This window comes from Notothenia rossii, assembly GCF_949606895.1.
Source record: "Notothenia rossii genome assembly, chromosome: 1".
Taxonomy (NCBI): domain Eukaryota; kingdom Metazoa; phylum Chordata; class Actinopteri; order Perciformes; family Nototheniidae; genus Notothenia; species Notothenia rossii.
Window position 1 is genome coordinate 85,290,242 of NC_136912.1, and position 17,762 is coordinate 85,308,003.

General features: G+C 42.2%; 2 protein-coding genes across 3 annotated transcripts in view; both read right to left on the bottom strand.

Moving 5' to 3' along the window:
- Positions 1 to 946: 946 nt before the first annotated feature.
- LOC307013880 (uncharacterized protein) lies at positions 947 to 12,553 on the bottom strand. 2 transcript variants are annotated; one of them, XM_079641483.1, is made up of 20 exons: positions 12,228 to 12,553; positions 10,600 to 11,774; positions 10,330 to 10,460; positions 9,031 to 9,222; positions 8,662 to 8,944; positions 8,254 to 8,381; positions 7,903 to 7,931; positions 7,738 to 7,772; positions 7,404 to 7,572; positions 5,568 to 5,727; positions 4,476 to 4,614; positions 4,360 to 4,394; positions 4,196 to 4,280; positions 4,002 to 4,036; positions 3,429 to 3,498; positions 3,270 to 3,341; positions 3,128 to 3,147; positions 2,897 to 2,930; positions 2,343 to 2,444; positions 947 to 2,250 (listed from the first exon to the last, which is right to left on the bottom strand). In XM_079641483.1, exons 1-19 carry the CDS (start codon positions 12,234 to 12,236, stop codon positions 2,357 to 2,359), a joined length of 2,889 nt encoding a protein of 962 aa, XP_079497609.1. In that variant the 5' UTR covers positions 12,237 to 12,553; the 3' UTR covers positions 947 to 2,250; positions 2,343 to 2,356. The 2 variants fall into 2 exon arrangements, with proteins under 2 accessions (XP_079497609.1, XP_079497608.1); XM_079641482.1 differs by having other exon boundaries at positions 947 to 2,253; positions 12,228 to 12,552.
- Positions 12,554 to 15,627: 3,074 nt separating this feature from the next.
- dab1a (DAB adaptor protein 1a) overlaps positions 15,628 to 17,762 on the bottom strand; it is a gene marked incomplete at its 3' end in the record, with an annotated part of 39,628 nt that continues 37,493 nt past the window's right edge. The window contains exons 13-14 of the mRNA XM_079650731.1: positions 15,780 to 15,890; positions 15,628 to 15,684 (exon numbers count right to left, since the gene is read on the bottom strand). Coding sequence (XP_079506857.1) covers positions 15,628 to 15,684; positions 15,780 to 15,890 — 168 coding nt within the window. The remainder of the gene's footprint in view (positions 15,685 to 15,779; positions 15,891 to 17,762) is intronic.

Sequence of the window (17,762 nt, forward strand, 5' to 3'; positions counted from 1 at the left end):
ATTGGACCTAGAATAATTGTATGTAGACAAGGTTCTAGTTGGTTACTCTACTTGTTGATTGGAGTGATTATTGTCTGCATCAAACTCAAAATGGAGTCAAATTGCCTTATGACAGCATTGTGAAGGCTTTTGGTTGAAACAGTGAAAGCCACATTCTTGTTCCTCTGCTAAATCCCTTTATTACATGATCCTGTTTCTACGTCCTGTGTAGGGTTGCCTTTCCTGTCTGTGGCGTCACATACACTGAATATACTCCGATGTGCTCCCTGCTGCCAGACACATGCCACTGCACACAGCTTTTAAACAACAATCAATGTCTAACCTCTATATTACACTCCAGTGCTGTGTCTAATGACTTCTGTTTAGTGAGCCAATCAGGATCACTTCTGGCCCATTATATCTGATTGTGCATTGGAGAGGTCATGGGTATCTTTCCTGATATAACCAGTATTTACTGTCAGATGCAGCACTGTACCATTACAACTGTATGCAACTACCAGTGGCATGTTAGTAGTTACTCTAATCTGTGTTTAAAGCTGGGAAACACAGGGGGCTGAATCAAATACTGTTTATCTGTGGTGGGTTTTTATGATAAGTAACGTGTGTGTGTGTGTGTGTGTGTGTGTGTGTGTGTGTGTGTGTGTGTGTGTGTGTGTGTGTGTGTGTGTGTGTGTGTGTGTGTGTGTGTGTGTGTGTGTGTGTGTGTGTGTGTGTGTGTGTGTGTGTGTGTGTGTGTGTGTGTGTGTGTGTGTGTGTGTGTGTGTGTGTGTGTGTGTGTGTGTGTGTGTGTGTGTGTGTGTGTGTGTGTGTGTGTGTGTGTGTGTGTACACTGGTTATTGGGAAAGAAAGTGTATAAGGCTGTGTTTGTCACAGTTTCTCTTCCTGTCTCTGTCTGATTGGGGTTTGGATTTCTCTTGTTACGCACTGCATGAAATTGCTGTTATAATTTGAAATTGAAGAGTATTTATTGAAAAACAATAAACCAACATATCAAAGGAAAATGTTTTTGTCCTAAATGCTTTGTCAATTTCACACCCGTCATCACAGAGGATTATATAGGTGTTTTTCACCCTTAGATGTTGACAAACAACATTTTACTCACAAAAATGACCTCAGGTGATCATCACACCACTTTGTCTTTCTATAACACTTGGTATTCATCAGATTCAGGGAAAGTCGTAGAAGAAAGGCGGTAAGATAAAGTCACACCTGCTACACATCCGCTCCGTAAAAATTAAAGCAAGAAAATAAAGTTTATGGATTGTGCTTCCCTCCAGAATGTGCAACTGTGAACAATACATAGCAACTGGTCTTTGTTTGTTTTAGATTTCCCTCCATGGTTATCGGTGCCATTAAAGATAATTATACATAATATCTTTAAAGCTCAGCATTTAAATACTATGACATGAGTTACATATGCACTTCTATAATCCATAATGATATTTAACAACACTAACAGGGGTACATAGAAGTAGAAAAGATACTCATGTACAAAAAAATAACAAAAATACAAAAACACATGGAAGAACTGACTAGCCCAGTATTAAGTAAAAAAAGAACTATGTGTGTAATACGTAAGTTTATATATGTAATTTATTCATTTGTATGTCTACAAGCTATACTTCCATTTACTCCTTTGCTACCAACACTGTAAACTGGTAACAAGTGTATTGGACACGAACTAACTAGATTATCCTGAGGAACAACCTGACTAGTGATTTCTCGGAATGTGAATGAAAATGAGAAGTAAACTAATCTGCCTGTTCTCACTGCCTGTGTCTGCTGTCACACTGTTCCCTTAAACTGGTCTGAGAATAATCTACATGTTCCATCGTCTTCCCCTTATTTACACCACCATTTGTTTTTGGTTATTTGCACATGACGTGTGAACACTTTCAAACGCATGAGGTGTGTTTGAAAAATGTTGTACTTCTTTTTCCTGGGATCAGCAGCTCATATTGGTCCACTTTTTCAAAATCATACAGAGCCACCAGGTCCCTCTGCTTTCACACGGAGAGCTTAAAAAAAAGTTTGAGGAGACGGTGTATCGCTTGTTGAGAAATCTCCTTATCTCGATCCTCTTCATCATCATACTGATCCATAAATGCCGTCACCAGGTAAACAAGGTCACAGTCAGGAAGATGAAGACACCGTCACAGTATTGGGTGACTGACACGGGTCACAGTGTGCACAATAACAGTATGGACACATTTTTGTCTTGTTTTTCCTTCTGCCTGGCTGCTCTTTGTCCTGCTGTTACAAACAGAAAAACAATGTGTCAGTAAGTGAAGTGCACAGTGATGTCATGTAGTGACGAGAGAGTCCAGGAGATTTATTCTTACCTTGTTTATGAGAATTACTCCACTGTCAGGTCAGCATACATGTCAGGAGGAGGTAAAATGATCATATCAGGATGATCAAAATCTAATGTAGCAACTTCAGGCCTGTAAGAAAAACACATTTGAAATTATTCAACATGCCCAAACACAACCCAGAAACTTACAGTTCAGTATGAGGTGCTGCAATGTGGGTTACTGTGCCAGCAGGAAAAAAGGAGGGTCAAATCTGTATGACTATGAATATAACTCCTTGTAAAAAGTCCAGTACATGGAATCAACTCATTATCCTACCAGACACAAGACAACTACTGTCAACAAAACAACAAACAAAGAATGTCATGCTCAGCAAAATAATACAAAGGGCAAAGAGGAAGGAAACTTTTCTGTCTACAGGCTTTGTGCACGTGTGTGTGTATGTGTATGTGTATGTGTATGTGTATGTGTATGTGTATGTGTATGTGTATGTGTATGTGTGTGTGTGTGTGTGTGTGTGTGTGTGTGTGTGTGTGTGTGTGTGTGTGTGTGTGTGTGTGTGTGTGTTTTATAACTCTACTTACAAGGAATCTTCTTCCTCCTCCACTATCACAGGACCTGTGATGGAAACACATTCAGTCAAATCTAATGCTTTTTAAATGGTATAGATGGATAAACTGATTTTTATTTTAAAAAACCATACAATAGATATTCACAATAAACCTTATAAAATGAAATGATCATTATTATACAAACACATGTTACTTTATAATGTTTCTATATTTAACAATCAGGGATATTCACACATCACTTACTTGTCTCTGATTCCATGCTCCTGTAAAAAAATAAGGAAAAGCAACAATTAAAACACAGTTTGTGTGTGTGTGTATGCGTGCGTGCGTGCGTGTGTGTGTGCGTGCGTGTACAGCAGATGTGCAGTTTGTGCTTCATGCCTACCTGGGAGCAGGTTCTGCAGGTTTTGGTGCATGGAAAAATGTGGCCAATTTCTGAAGTGCTTCATGTCTTGCTCTAAAGAAAAATGAATAATAAAAGAGTCAAATACTATTCGATATACATTGAAGTGTATATGTGTAAGAGAGAATCAGGTAAACTCACTTGTCATGTGTGCCCTCTGCGCTGATGTCACTTTGACTGTGTTGGTGGTTTATGCTTAGATCTCTGTTTCCTAATAAAATGAAAAAGACAAATACAGGCGAGAACTTTACGACACATAGCTATTGCATTAATGATATCATAAGCACACGGGTACTGAAGAGGCTAAACCTTGGAGTCCTTGTGACACACTTGAATTACTAACATCTTGTGAACTCAAACAACCTGCTCCTCTGCTGATGTTGTAATTTAGCTTTTAAAGTATGCTAACAACTGAGACTTCTGTGAGTCTTTCAATGATGATTAGTACAGAAGGGAGTGGGATTCCAGTAGCTTGACAAAAAGTCATGATGACATGATAAAGACTCATGTTTGTAATATCGCTTCTCTATTGTATCTGCACACTTATATCAAGATAGGAGATACCATATGAGAAACATAAGTGTCACACTGTGTGGTACATAACCCAACCAGTCACACATTGCCTTACATCATCACTCATTGTTAAGTATAACAGTAAGCTAGGAACACAGTGGAGGAAAGGAGTTGAGGAAAGTCCTGTTTTAAATGTCTTACCCATATCTGGCATTGAGAGTGTCCTGTTGTGGCCCCTGCAGAGGAAACAGATTGACAAGACAAGGCATTGATAATAAGGAAACAACGCATAGCCAGCGATGACTTATCAGAGATCAGTGTCAATGGTGCTGATCGGTCTCTATCTCAAGATGTAATATCAATCAAAAGCATAATGTAGATCCATCCTGACTTACATTGGAGTCAGTGGATCTGCGGTATCTGGAGGAGGGGAGATGGGTTCTTCTTCGTCACCGGTCCACTCCTCACTGTCATCTGTGACTGCACACAACGTCAACATCAGACTGATGCAGAATAAGATCAACACAGTTCCCATGAATAAGAACAGCAAGATACTTACAGCTTTCCGCTGACAATGGATAGCGGTTTGAGACCCTTAGAAAAAGAGAGAAATACAGCTATAAATAATCATCCAACAGTGTGAGGAAGAATGAGTGAGGGAGTGTGGCCTCCTACCTGCTCCCCGAGCTGGTAACCTCCTCCTCTGAGACCACAATGTTGTTGTTGTTGCCCCTGCGAGAGAAGGCCGCCTTCTTTCCGAGCTCCAGCATCTCCTTGATGTCCAGCTCCACATGATCCACGGCAACATATCCGTCTGTAACAAACACACACAGGGTTAGCGCCGCGATACACAATCAAGGAATGTGATTGGTTGTTTGTTTGTTGATCATTTCTGTGTGTGCATTTTCATTTGATCAATATAAATCAGGGGTGTCAAACTCAAATACACAGTTGGTCAAAATGAAACAATCGGTACTAGTCAAGGGCCGGAGCGGTGGCATTCATTTCTTATGGCTCTATCTGCAGCTTTTCCCAGAGTCATGTCTTATGATTACATTTTTCCACAGGCCAAAAAACAGCTTCAAAAAAACAATTTCCCTCAAACAAAAAAGCAAACATGCTCTGTTGTCACAAGAACAAAAGTGCAGAAGGAAACATCCGTAGACACTCAGTGTGCTGCTCTGTGATGCTGCTAGTTTTAGCCAGATACTTGGCATCTCATCTTGGTTGCAAGTTCATTAATGTTTGGACTCAGGCTCTGAGCCGAGGAAACCCTCAGGATTGAGTGAAGGTGTGCGTGCAATATACCGGCGGGCCATATCTAATAGTAATTAAAAATGATCCTGCGCGCTGAAATTAAATCCACGAAGGGCCTGATTTGGCCCCCGGGCCTTGAGTTTGACGCATGGGATCTAGATCGACAGAATTAGCTGTGCTTGGTTTGTTTTAAATCATTTTAATTCGATTTTAATTATGTAGCATATAGCCCCGGAGCATTGAATCTAATTTTCTACATTTATTTTTTTCTTATTGTCTGTAGTGTATAGACATCGTATCAATTCCCAATATCAAAATGTGCAAGTAGTGGGCCAGCCTGTAATCTATTGATTTAGTCCAACAATTACAGCATTTCAAGTTTTCTGGGCGAACACTTTTGTAAAGTTATTATGTTATTCTCTGACTTTCCATTAATCCATTTGTTCCTCCTTTTACCCTTTAGCTGAACAAAATGCTGATGATAACACATGGCTTTAATTAAAAACTCACAGTTGTTGCTGCTGTCCCTGGCCAGCCATTTCCCTTTGGGACAGTTGGTTGTACTGATGATGCTGATGATGTCCCCGCTGCTGGCGGCCAGATCATTTTTACGTCCCTTGGTCGCCACGGTTACAGTTGCTTCGTAGATGGCGTCCTCCTGTCCTGTGATCTAACAAATACAGCGGCAGGTTAACACAACAACTCACATACGTGTATATGCAAACAAACTAGAGAGACTTTCTACAGAGAATGTAAACAAAATCAAACTTTTTAATGGATCTTTTTCACAACAGATATATTGACATGATCCAGAAGGAAAAGCACAAGTGTAATTATTATTATTATTAACATTAACTGTTTCCCACTTAGAGGGACTGACTTAATGGTGCACTGAGCCATAGTTAATGTTTCCAATTCCACCTGTGCTTTTCCTGTTATGACAAGTCAAAGTGTTTGCAATAAAAAATAAAGGGATTTCATACTTAATGATATTAACTTCCTTCCAACATGTGAAATAGATGGTTTCCAAAATAATGACAGTTTGAATTTAAACCTGCAATAACTGCTTTTTTTGTTCAATATTTGCTCTTATTTTAACTTTGTTTTCAGAGGCAAATATGTGGTCCATTAGCTGCTCAATGCGCCACTATGTAACTATAGTAACATTCAAGAATGAGTTAGATAGTTTCTTTCTGTACTGCTAGTTCTAACTAAAATGTATCCATTTGTCTTTGTCTGCTCAGAACCATTTGTTTTAAAGGTCCCATGTCATGCTTTTCTGGTTATTACCCGTCCCCTTCTGTGTTATGAAGGTTGTTATGCATGTAAACGGTCTGCAGAGTCACAAACCCTCAAAGTACACCCTGTAGCGAGTAAAACTCGAACACAGAAAATACCTCCCCAAAACGCCTCGTTGGAGATACGTCATTTTCCATTTGATTCTTCTGGGTACGCATGTTGTCAAGCGTACCTGGAACCAAATGGACCAATCCGTGGAGCCGTTACGTTACGTCCGCGGAGCCGTTACGTTAAGCCCCCGCTGATTGGTCCAAATTGACCAATCCACGGACTTCCTCACACACACTCAGTGCAAGCAGCTCTGCTGATTTATCCTCCCTGGCTGATAACAGACAGTTGGGATCGCGGCGAAATTCTCTCTGCAGACCCATTCTCACAGCGTTTATCAACCTTTTTCTTACTCAATATCAAGCCACACGTATTGTTTTTACTTCGGCTGTGACTTTGTGTGTGCTCAGGAGGATGAGTTTGGCTGTGTTTCGCTGTGTATCGCTAAACAAGGAAACAACACCTCCACGGAGTTTAGCGCATTCACAACGTCCCGACCAATCAGAGAACACTGTTCTCACAGGGAGGGTGGGGGCTGGAGCTACTGGAGCTACAACGAGCCGTTAAAGGCAGAGAGTGAAATTCAGTGAATACACGTAGTTTACAGAGATGCTGTATGAGAAACCAATGTGAGTTTGGGAAATTGCACAATATAAATCTATTCTAGTAGACCTCAACAATGGAATTATGATCAGTGGAAATGGCCATGACATGGGAGCTTTTGAATGTATGCAGGACCCACTGGATTCTGAAGAAAGTTATTTTGTGAATATGGTAACAGTACATTGCATAATAAATAACAGACTATTGTCTGTCGTAAAAAACAATGAAACAATGTTTAGACATTCCATTTGAGCCTGCTCATGGTGCTCAGCACGGCTCTTCCACCAAGTAGGAATGAATCCCGACAGGTTTGTATGCCAAGACACATACCCCACCCTCCCCCGCCGCTCGTACACCTGCCATACCTCCCTGATCCGTCAAAACAACAGCACTCACTTTGAATTTCTTCTTCATCTCATTCTCCTTCTTTTCCTTTTCTTTCTGCTCTTTCTTTTCCTTTTCTTGTTTCTCCTTTAGCTCCTTCTTCTCCTTCTCCAGTCGCTGCTTCTCTTTCTTTTTCAACTCTTTCTCATCCGGCCCTTCTGCGGCAGCTTTCTTTTCGCTCCTGCAGAGGAGAGAATGAGTTATATCCGCGTGTTTGAAAGGGACCCCTTGCAGGATATTTAAATGGCAGAGGGAAACAAAGGCAGGTCAAACTCTTATTTCTAACATCGTCTGGGGGTAAATCGAGATGGAAAATGAACTGGGTCAAAAAAGAATATGGCCTTACCTGCCGAACCTGCCCGGCTTGATTTTCTCTACATTCTGTCAAAAAAAAGAAAGAGATAAGGCTTTATTTAACTTGCATTGAATCTCCAACAGATAAGCATGACTTATCTCACGTCTTTTTTATTTTAAAAGTGACTTCAGACGGTGGCAAGCAAAAGCTACTTACTATTTCTTGTTGAGCCTCAGCATATGGATCTGTGATAAATAAAGAGGTTCACAATCGTTTAAGTCAACTTTGATAACAAGCAATGAGCTGGACTATTTTTAAGATAAAATCACACTTTTTTTTGGTATTTATTTAAAAAATGTTGGTATACTCCATCTTTAGAATAGGAGGATTTAGTTAAATGTCACACTTCATGCATGCATGCATCATATAGCAAAACATATGAACTTTCAGTATATGTTTATTTGATAAAGGGATGTATATGTCTTATCAAAGCTATATGACCGATGCAATTATATCTGGTGTTCCGAATATCTTATTACTAATATGATAACTGAAAAGACTGCTCACTCTTTGGGGGTCCTTTGCGTTTCTTTCCACCGTCACTCTTTGCTTTATTTTTGCCTGAAGACGTAGTGATGTCCTCGTAGACATTTTCTGTGCTCTCATACACATCGTTGCAAGATTCAGCAGGAATCCTGAAAAGAGAAAGGCTAAGTTCTCAGAGACAAACAAGTATTTTTGAAACAGAGAGCACGGGGTCACTTTTGCACTTTTTGCATATCATGTATTTTGCTATGTTTGTAAAATGTAATTTTCGTAAATGTTTTATGTGAGGGACTGCGGATGGAAATGAGCTCAAAGCTAAATCTGGCACTGTTACGCTTGACAAATTTGAATGTTTTAAGTGTTCATTACTGTGCATTGTCCCTGCCAAATAAACGATTAAATTAAAAAAATAAATGACTCGTGTCTTACCCTGGAGCTTCCTGAAGGACTGGGAAGGAAAATCCTGAAAGTCGATTATCTGGATGATCTTCTACAAACGTTGGAGATGCATGCACCTCAGCTTCAGGTGGAGTCGCCCCGTTACTGTATAACTCCGGCAGGTTCTGTTGATCTGGAGTCTCTGGACCGGTGTAATCCCCATCCCCCCACTCTGGCACCTGCAGCTCTGGAGGATAAGCATCTGAGGTCACATCATCAAACTCTGGGATGTCTGTGGGGTCAGCCTCGGAGAATTCAGGAGGAGCAGGGGTCTCTGTAGAAAAGATGATATAATCAACTTGTTAGGCGTGGTGTATGAGTTTGATTTCACAATGTAAGGCTAACAATGCTGACCATCACCTTCCAGAGGAGGAGGAGGGATGAATTCCCTCAGGTTGACACGGGGAGGTCTGTGGGGTTTCTCTGGAGCAACTCCCAGAGACTCGGGGTCTGGGAGGAGCCGTTTGGGGGGAGGAGGGGGAACCACCAACAGCTCTGGGACAGGGTCCGATCCCTCCTCAGTGATACCTTCCAATGCTGGAGAGGCTAGCCCTGCGAAGAACATGACCCCATGTTAATACATGATCACGATTATTAATGGACCATGTATGACTCATTTGTCAGAGATTTCTGGGTTTCCCAACGTATTAAAATTGTATCTGCATTTCAGGATCAGCATTTAAAAACAATGAATTGAAAGGGTGGAATAGGCAAGAGAAAGTGGAATAACTTATGTTGTTGTTCGGAGAAACACTTCACAGAAGTCATTGAACTAGGCCAGAGCAGAGCTAATGAAAAAACAAATAGCAGACCTTACTTTAAAAATCTCTGTAACTTTACCTTTTAAGAAACATAATTGATTTTAAATATATTTCTTTAAATTCAAAGAACTTAATATGGCACTAGTCCTAGAAAGGTGCAATTGTATTTAATTTAACAATTTCTTCTCATTATAATGGAAACATTTTCCTTCAAGTGTTATCACTTTGTATTACAAATAGGTGTTTTGAAAATAAAAAGGCAATCATTTAGACTCAAAAAGGTTTTCCCACTGAGAGTTAGCATAGATACAAGTGTATTACTTTACTATAAGTGACAACAGATAGGGAAATAGTTAACAGCATGAGATTTTTTTAATTGATACATGCAGCGACATGCACAATTAATACGCTCTATGTTAATGAAGCGACTGTGAACACAACAGCAGACTCCGCATTATGCAATGCCAGTTCAACTCTTTCACAATGATGGACTCCTGACATCGCTCCTCCTCTCCTTCATAGCTGACATACCTGTGTGCTCTGCCCTGTCTGCTGCTCAGTTGTCGCTGACGCAATGGAGGAATGTTATGTGTGTGTGTGTGTGTGTGTGTGTGTGTGTGTGTGTGTGTGTGTGTGTGTGTGTGTGTGTGTGTGTGTGTGTGTGTGTTACTTCTCCAAAGGTATCCTAAAGCATAAATCATACTATACATACCAGCTTTTCTGTATAGCTGAGACACTACACAAAGTAAAGATGTCATGTAGTTGACAGTAGGCCTACTCCCTGATGATTAGATATTCTTCTGAGTCATTCATTTACAGTTTAAAAAACCAAAGAAACACTCCATAAGAAAATAATACAAAGAGGAAAACAACTCTACAGTAAATTGTGTAGACTTACTGTGGTCCAAGCCGTTGAGCTTTCCCTCATAATCAATGGGCGGTAGACCTGGAAGGGAAATGGTGGGACTTGGTGGACGCTCTTCAGAAGGTGGGGTGATGGAGTATGATGTGGTGGGGTTCGTCGGTTGGCTAAAATCAGATGTACACATTAGAAAACCATTAAATAGCATGAATCAGCTGAACATTTGGTCATACCCTCCATCACTTGAACATTGTTTCAAATGTGGTTTCAATTATGTTTCGGCACAGAGAAAGTTGTTTTGTTTACCCAATCTTCTTGCGTGCCTTCTCCAGCGCATTGAAGATCCTCTGGTCAACCGGAGACATCTTTCTCGCTGGGCTCATATCCTCCGCCCTGGAGAGGGCAGAGATGGCCGAGATGGGTCGCTCAGCTTTGGGAGACCACGGAATGGATGGAGGGTCTGTTCCAGGAGGGCGAGGAGGAGGCGTCTCCACTGCAGATATATTTACAGCCTCTACACAAGCCTCAGCAGCAATCTCAGGCTCAGGAAGTGATGGAGGAGGAGTGGGGGCCACTGGAGAAGGAATAGAGATGGCAAGACTGGGTGGGGGGGTTGGGGAATCGCTGGGTGGATAGGGAATGACTCCATTCTGACTAGCAGGCCTGGAAATGTGCACTGCAGGAGTCTCCATCTCAAGAGGGGTTTCAATCTCTAAGTTTGGCACTTGGAGATTTGGGATATCAGGAACAAAGGTAGGAGGGGGGGTCAATTCAGGAGGGGCAGGGATAGCGGAGGGCGGGGTTATTTCCATTACAGCAGCTGAGTCCGGTAAGATAGGGATGTTTCGTAGGGCCCTTGGGGCAGAAATGTCAGGTGCTACAACACCATAGTCAACATGTACTGGGATAAGTGGCGATGGTCCAGTAATGCCTAAGGTGGGAGAGTCTAAGATCTGATCTTCAGGGACCTCCGCTGAATTTCTTTTTGTTGACTTCATGAAATCCAGGATGCCCCTCTTCTTTGACACTGTGCCTGTAGGTGGGGGTGCGGCTGGCACCAGCTCAGCAGTTTTCCCCTTAGATGCTCCAGGGAGCTGCGGGAGCTTCTTCACTTTCTTCGGTTTAAGATCCTCTGAAATCTCTTCAAGCTTATCTTTGCTTCCTTTCATTGTCTTATCTTTCGCTTTTTTCAGCTTCACTTCAGTCTTGTCTTTTCCCTTAGAGATGAGGGGCGTTTTGCTCTGCTTCTTATCCTCTTTGAAGATCACTTTGGGGGCATTAACTGTTTTCCCATCGAGGGTCTGGTTGATGGAGGTCAGAAGGGAGGGGCGTGCTCCTGCAGGGAGGAAGTGAGAGGGACTCGTGGGAGGGGGGACACTTTTAGGTTTGTCTGGGAGGGCAGGTCTGCTCTTCGGTTCCTTAAGAATAAGTTGTTCCTCCTGAAACTTGGCCATCAGGGCCTTAAAGTCCAGCGTGTCCTCCTGGTGAAAGGACCAAACAATGTAAAGCTGATGTACAATACTACACTCAGGCAAATACAGAAAGTATGTTATCACAAAAAATATGTCACTTGTTATGAAAGATAGTGCGGTGCTTAGCTAAAATGAAGATTGAAATCATGGCCATGTTTTACCCTTCACATAACAATGATTGCTTTTTTTTTTACTCATTAGCATATCTACAAGTATTTCAAGTATGGGGGTTTCAACAAACACATAGGAGGCCCGTATTTATATAATAAATAGACAATTAGTTTACTGTACTAACACTAACTCAGTCAAAGCTTACTATGCTGTCATTATGACAGGAAGAAAGATTACACCTGTTAACACAATATAAATTATAACAATAGTATTGCAAATAGTATCATTATGATAACATAAAGCAAAGTTAAAAACACTTTGCGTAATGTTTGATATTAAAGGGCCACATACCTGATCCATTGTGTCTAAATGTCCACCGAAACGACAAAATTCCTTCTTAGTCGAGTAAGTTAACTCCAGTGAGTTCCTTCATCAGCTTCTCATTATATGTCCAAAGAAATCACACAGTTAACAGTTTTAACGCTTTATAAATCCTGTGCCAACTCAGTGCGTCTCTTCTCCGTGCTGATCGAGACTGGTGTGCGTCCCTTGCGCACAGGAGATGGTTTCGGGGCAGGAATGAGGTTGAGTAGGAATACTGACACTCATCTTCACAAAACAGCCCGTCTCGTCAAACGGGTCTTGGCCCCGGTTGAGCATTTAGAGCAGCGCAATGACTCTCAACAGCTAGGATTGTTTTTTTGTTATCCTTCAGGAATGTTGCCTGGCAGGCACGGTGTTACGCGCAAATGTGAGTCACTGTCATGAAACCTCGCGCCTGGAGTTGTTTTCTTAAAACTGTTTAATATCCACTGTGATTTTGCCAATACAGTACATCCTGAATCCTAACAATAGGCAGTGTGTTTGCTCCTGTGGGAAGATGTTGTCCATCGGTGATCTATAGCAATAGATGCATGTTGTCTGCAGCTGAAATGTAATCTTGAAAGTTAACATAAAGAAAAAAGGAAGCAAAAGAGGCTTGTCAACATTCCAGGTTTATTACATAGATTAGTATTTAGGTATAGGCATTTGTAAAAACGGCCTCAGAGCCTTCATAACACAGTTTAAAGGATATTACTGCCAACCTGAGCTTTCACTGACAGGTGTGACAGTGACTCAGCAGCTCAAGAGCTTAGACCTCATGTAAAAACATCTTTGTCGTTGTATTGCTGTCTGTGTAGAAACAATCTTAAAAACTATAGAAACTGCAGATTAGACGAACCTTAAAAGGGGCAGATCACCCAATAACCAATATACATGTACACATTTCCACTTACCCTTGGTTGTATCCAGTTATGCAGATGTTTCTAATTGTAGCTATCTGCTAATGTTTGAATCCAATAAAAAATGTTGGCAACACAATAAGACAATGGCGTGAACGGAATCTCATGTGTGGACAGCTTTCATAGAAGAAAAATGTTTACAAAGAAAACAGCCGACAGTGAGATATGTGGATTATCCAGTAACTGGGACAAGGTATTTGGAAGACATTGTTGTCATTCTAATTTTTGTGTGGAAAAATATCACAAATAAGTGTCTTTAGTGGGTCTTATAGTTTGAATTTCTCCTGAATACAATTATTGAATCAACGAGTGTGTTAAAGTTGTCTTGATGTGTTTTTCCCTTTTCCACAGGGAGGAGGGTAGAGGCAAAATAAGAGGAAGAGGTCTTTGTTCTGTAGTGGCTTGCTAATAAAGCTTATGACAGCTTGCATTAGAGGCTGCCAGTGTAGCAGAATGTGACAGGCCATTAAAGCCATGTTAAATTACAGCAAAATACTGTGGCACTTGCTTTACACTAACTAAAGACTCACTGGGGGTCACCTCTGCCAGGCACACACCATTAGGCTCACTTTCTCTTTCACACGCACACACACAACCTCATTACAACAGAGACACATACATAGACATATTAGTCATTTGGGATGTGTTTATTTGTAACAGTAATACATGGTGGAATACATAAATCAAGAGAACCAAAAAATCATCTAAAAACCCACTGTAGAATGTCATATTCATAAAGATAAAAATAATGTGTCAATTTACATTAAGAAACTGTTAGCTGAGGTAAAGTTAAAATAGGTCTAGAAATGTTATGTACTCAAACAGCAACGTTTCCCTTTTTATTCAACTCCTCTGCTCATCTTCTAGTTGTCAAATTTGAAAGTTAATCAACATCTTAGTCCAAAAGAGTTCTCAGTGACATGGGGACTCTGGCCATAAAATAGGGAGTCATTGGCATCAAAGTTGATGTAGTTGTAGCAGAGGAAGCTGCCGTCCACACACAGACGCTGGGACAGCAGCAGTTTGGCACCTGACCAGCAGACAGACAGATGGGCGGAGCATCACCGTATCTCAAAGACTATAGAGGGGGAATGGGATGGAGTAGCAGACTACGTTACAGTGAGTGACACTATGTCCTCTGCAACATAGAGAGTGTGAGGTACAGAAACACATACATAGGCCATTGGTGACATAAACTGCAGAAGCTGATCGGCTATCAGTGTGAGGTGGTGGGACTCGAAAAGACAGATACGAGCAGGGTTTGCAGCTGGAAACAGGATTAGTAAGTGAGGTTAAGACAAAGACCAACAACATCCATGCACAAAATCAAAACAACATTAGAGGATTACAAAACATAGTGGGAAAACAGGAAAAGAAAACATATGTTGGTATTGCTTGGGTTAACGTTGAGAGTTTGCATAACTGAAGCCTTCCTATTTTATGGCACAGAAGTCCATTGGACAAAATGGTTGTTGTTATCATTATTTACAAAATGAGTTTGGCAAACCAACGATCCGATGCCTTAAAGCCATGTTGACTCTATAACTCCTATAGAGCTGACCCCAGCGGCTTGATTGACTTATAAAATAAAAATTCAATTTTTTAATTTCTTCTTTTTTTAATCAGTATTGTACAAAAGCTATAGAGAATGAACAGTTCGATCACAGAATCTGTTGCAACACTTCCTTCTCAGCGTCCATTCCTCAGATTGTTAGAGAGGGTGAGAGATGACTGCATGTCTGTGTGTGTGTGTGTGTGTGTGTGTGTGTGTGTGTGTGTGTGTGTGTGTGTGTGTGTGTGTGTGTGTGTGTGTGTGTGTGTGTGTGTGTGTGTGATAGGAGTATGTAAGCTGATTGTTGTGTGTGTATTTGGGTGTGAGTAGCTCCCAGAGAGTCTGTTTCTGCATAGTGATCCAGCAGACACTCACAAGAATTTGGAGACATTGCCCAAACCAACGATCCAATCAGAAGCAGTGATCCTAGTAACGGGCCTCTGTGATAGGCTCGTTAGAGTCCAGCTCCTCCTGCAGGATCCACTCGCTTCAGGTGCACATTCTGTCCATTAAATGAAAGATGATCATTCTAATCCTGATGAGCGAGCGTCTGTGTGTGTGTGTGTGTGTGTGTGTGTGTGTGTGTGTGTGTGTGTGTGTGTGTGTGTGTGTGTGTGTGTGTGTGTGTGTCTGAGACAGCGAGGCACTGCTTGATTCAGTCTCTCCTTGACAGCACAGTCTCTGGCCAGGAACAGGAGGCAGAGGGAGGAGTGTAAGAGCAAACACAGAGAAGAGGAGGGAGGGAAGGAAGAAGGGAGCTAGGGGAGGAGCAGGTTATGTCTGTAAGGCTGTGTGTGAGTCGCCACAGGGAGGGGAGAGGAGAGGAGAAGACAGCGCAGTGGAGGGAGAACTGGATCCGTCTCGGTGATTGATATCCCTGTGGCCTGGAGTGAATTACCAAGAGGGCTCACTCCTCTCAGGAGGAGGAGCACAGCGGGAGGGCAGAGGGAGCGTGGAGGCTCCTCCTGGGAGGCTGTTAGCCGAGGAGGAGAAGAAGAAGGGCTTGGCCAGGCTGGGAGATATGCCAGTCACGCAAACACACATAGACACACACACACACACACAAACACAAGGTGAGGGTTCTCCTCCTGTTCTCTCAGTGCTGCTCAGGTCCGTCTTCCTGCGTGTCTCTTTATTCTTCCCTTTGTTGATCTGGGCGTAGAGAGGGTCCTTCCCCTTCTGTGCAGAAGAGAGGAAAAACATCAGAATTTCAAACCGCTTTTACTTTCACAATTCAAATCTAGTTGGACTCGTAAGGATTTGCCTCAGCCGGTCTGAAAGTTACATAATAAAAAGGGAGGACCCGAGTTTCAGATGATGATTCATTCTCTCCATCAACTAAACCTACAAGCCCCGACAAGTACATCCAGACCTGCAGAGGCTTGTTACGTCCTGTACCTAACATGGCCACCAGGTGGCAGTAGCACGCTCCTGTGGGGGAGACATCCAATCATTTCTCTTCTCTGGCCATTCAGAGCTCTCACTATACAATTCACCTCTCACTCTCAAAACCTTTTCATGCCTCTGTGTGCGTGTCTGAGTTTTCTTCCCGAGTGTGTCATTGGGCGCGCACATGCTTATTCTTTCCCATTTCTCTTATGTACCAGTATGAATCAGAGGTATAAACTAGCGCCTTGAAAGACCAGTTATGAGTCATCGTGTCAGTATTTCTCCATATCTGAGCCGGAAGACAACAGGTTGATGGAACACCCTGCAGTCAGAGCTCCACCCTGCTGTAGTCACTCACAATGGGCCCGTTATTATCGTACACATAATTACAGCCAGCTACTCAATATGCCACGCAGACAGCTTGATTGGAGACTGCTGGCTGGCCTATTGTGTTTTTGAAGACTTCTCTCACTGAGCAGTTTGGGGGCTACCAGTAGCTGCCACACAAGGATATAGAAGCCAATGTTCATAGAATTGAATGAAAACTGAGAAAAGGGACAGAAATGTCTCTTAAGGGCAGAAATACATTTTTCCAATTCTCATCAGATAAAATTGCTTCTGCTGCAAATTATTGCTGCCCTTCAGTTCAGTTATACTAGATGAAAAGGCAAGATAATGTTACAAACTAAAGCAAAGACACATCTATGTGTGGATGTTTGACTTGAGAACAAACCCTCGCTATTTATCAAAAAAGTAATTTAATAATGAATGATAATGAAAAAATATCCTAGTTGTAATCATGTTCAACACAAACTATAAAAATAAGTATAGGTTCAAATGTGCACTACTGAAAGATTTGATTGTTTTTGATTTGATGTTGCAGCTTATTCATGAGCTTCAGTCTCATTTGGGAGAGAAAAGAAGAAAGACTTACAAAAATCTTCATCATGCTACAAAATCTGACTGAAAAACCTGTTGCGTAATCCAAATGGGCTTTCACCTGAACAGAAAAGTGGGGTTAAAGTTGGGAGGAATGCTTCAGCTGAGTGTTGGGACTCTGGGATACAGAGCTGTAACTCCGGCCAAAGGCAGACAGTCAGCAGAAAGTCTCTGCCAGCGGCCCGGAGAGAGGTGACAGAGAAGCTGAGACGAGCAGTGACAGCCAGCACACATCGCTCAGCCCTCAGCAGAGCCAGAGCCCGGCATGATCCTGCATCATGTGACCAGCGCTGCCAAGCACGGCCGCCTCAGCCTCATAAACCTCAGGCTGGGAGAGGGAGGGGGAATGGGTGGAGGTATGAGCGATGTTGCCGGTGTGGCACTAGCCTGAAGGCCAAGATATCTGGCCTGGCTGGTACACGTGTGGACATTTATGTGTGTGTGTGAGTGGAAGGCCCTGGGCAGGGGCAGCTATGTGAGATTGTTCAGCGAACCGTGGAAGCAGGCCATTTCACGGCTGGGACTCGGGAGCGTTCGCTGGACATGATGAGATCAACCCAGAAAAAAAACACTTACACTCACAATGGCCTGAACACATGTCTGTCCAACCACACACAGTGGGAGGACAAGACAGACGGCTATGCCCAGCAGCAAACACACACATATGTTTGGCTCCAATATGAGCACAGGTGGTGACAGTATCGATCACAGGTGTGCTTGTCT

What these genes read in the sequence shown, in the direction of transcription:
- LOC307013880 (XM_079641483.1), bottom strand. An exon ending in GCAGATCCACTGACTCCAAT is followed by an intron (nt 4,037 to 4,195) that starts GTAAGTCAGGAT and finishes TTTCCTCTGCAG; the next exon opens with GGGCCACAACAGGACACTCT. An exon ending in GCAGAGGGCACACATGACAA is followed by an intron (nt 3,342 to 3,428) that starts GTGAGTTTACCT and finishes ATTTTTCTTTAG; the next exon opens with AGCAAGACATGAAGCACTTC.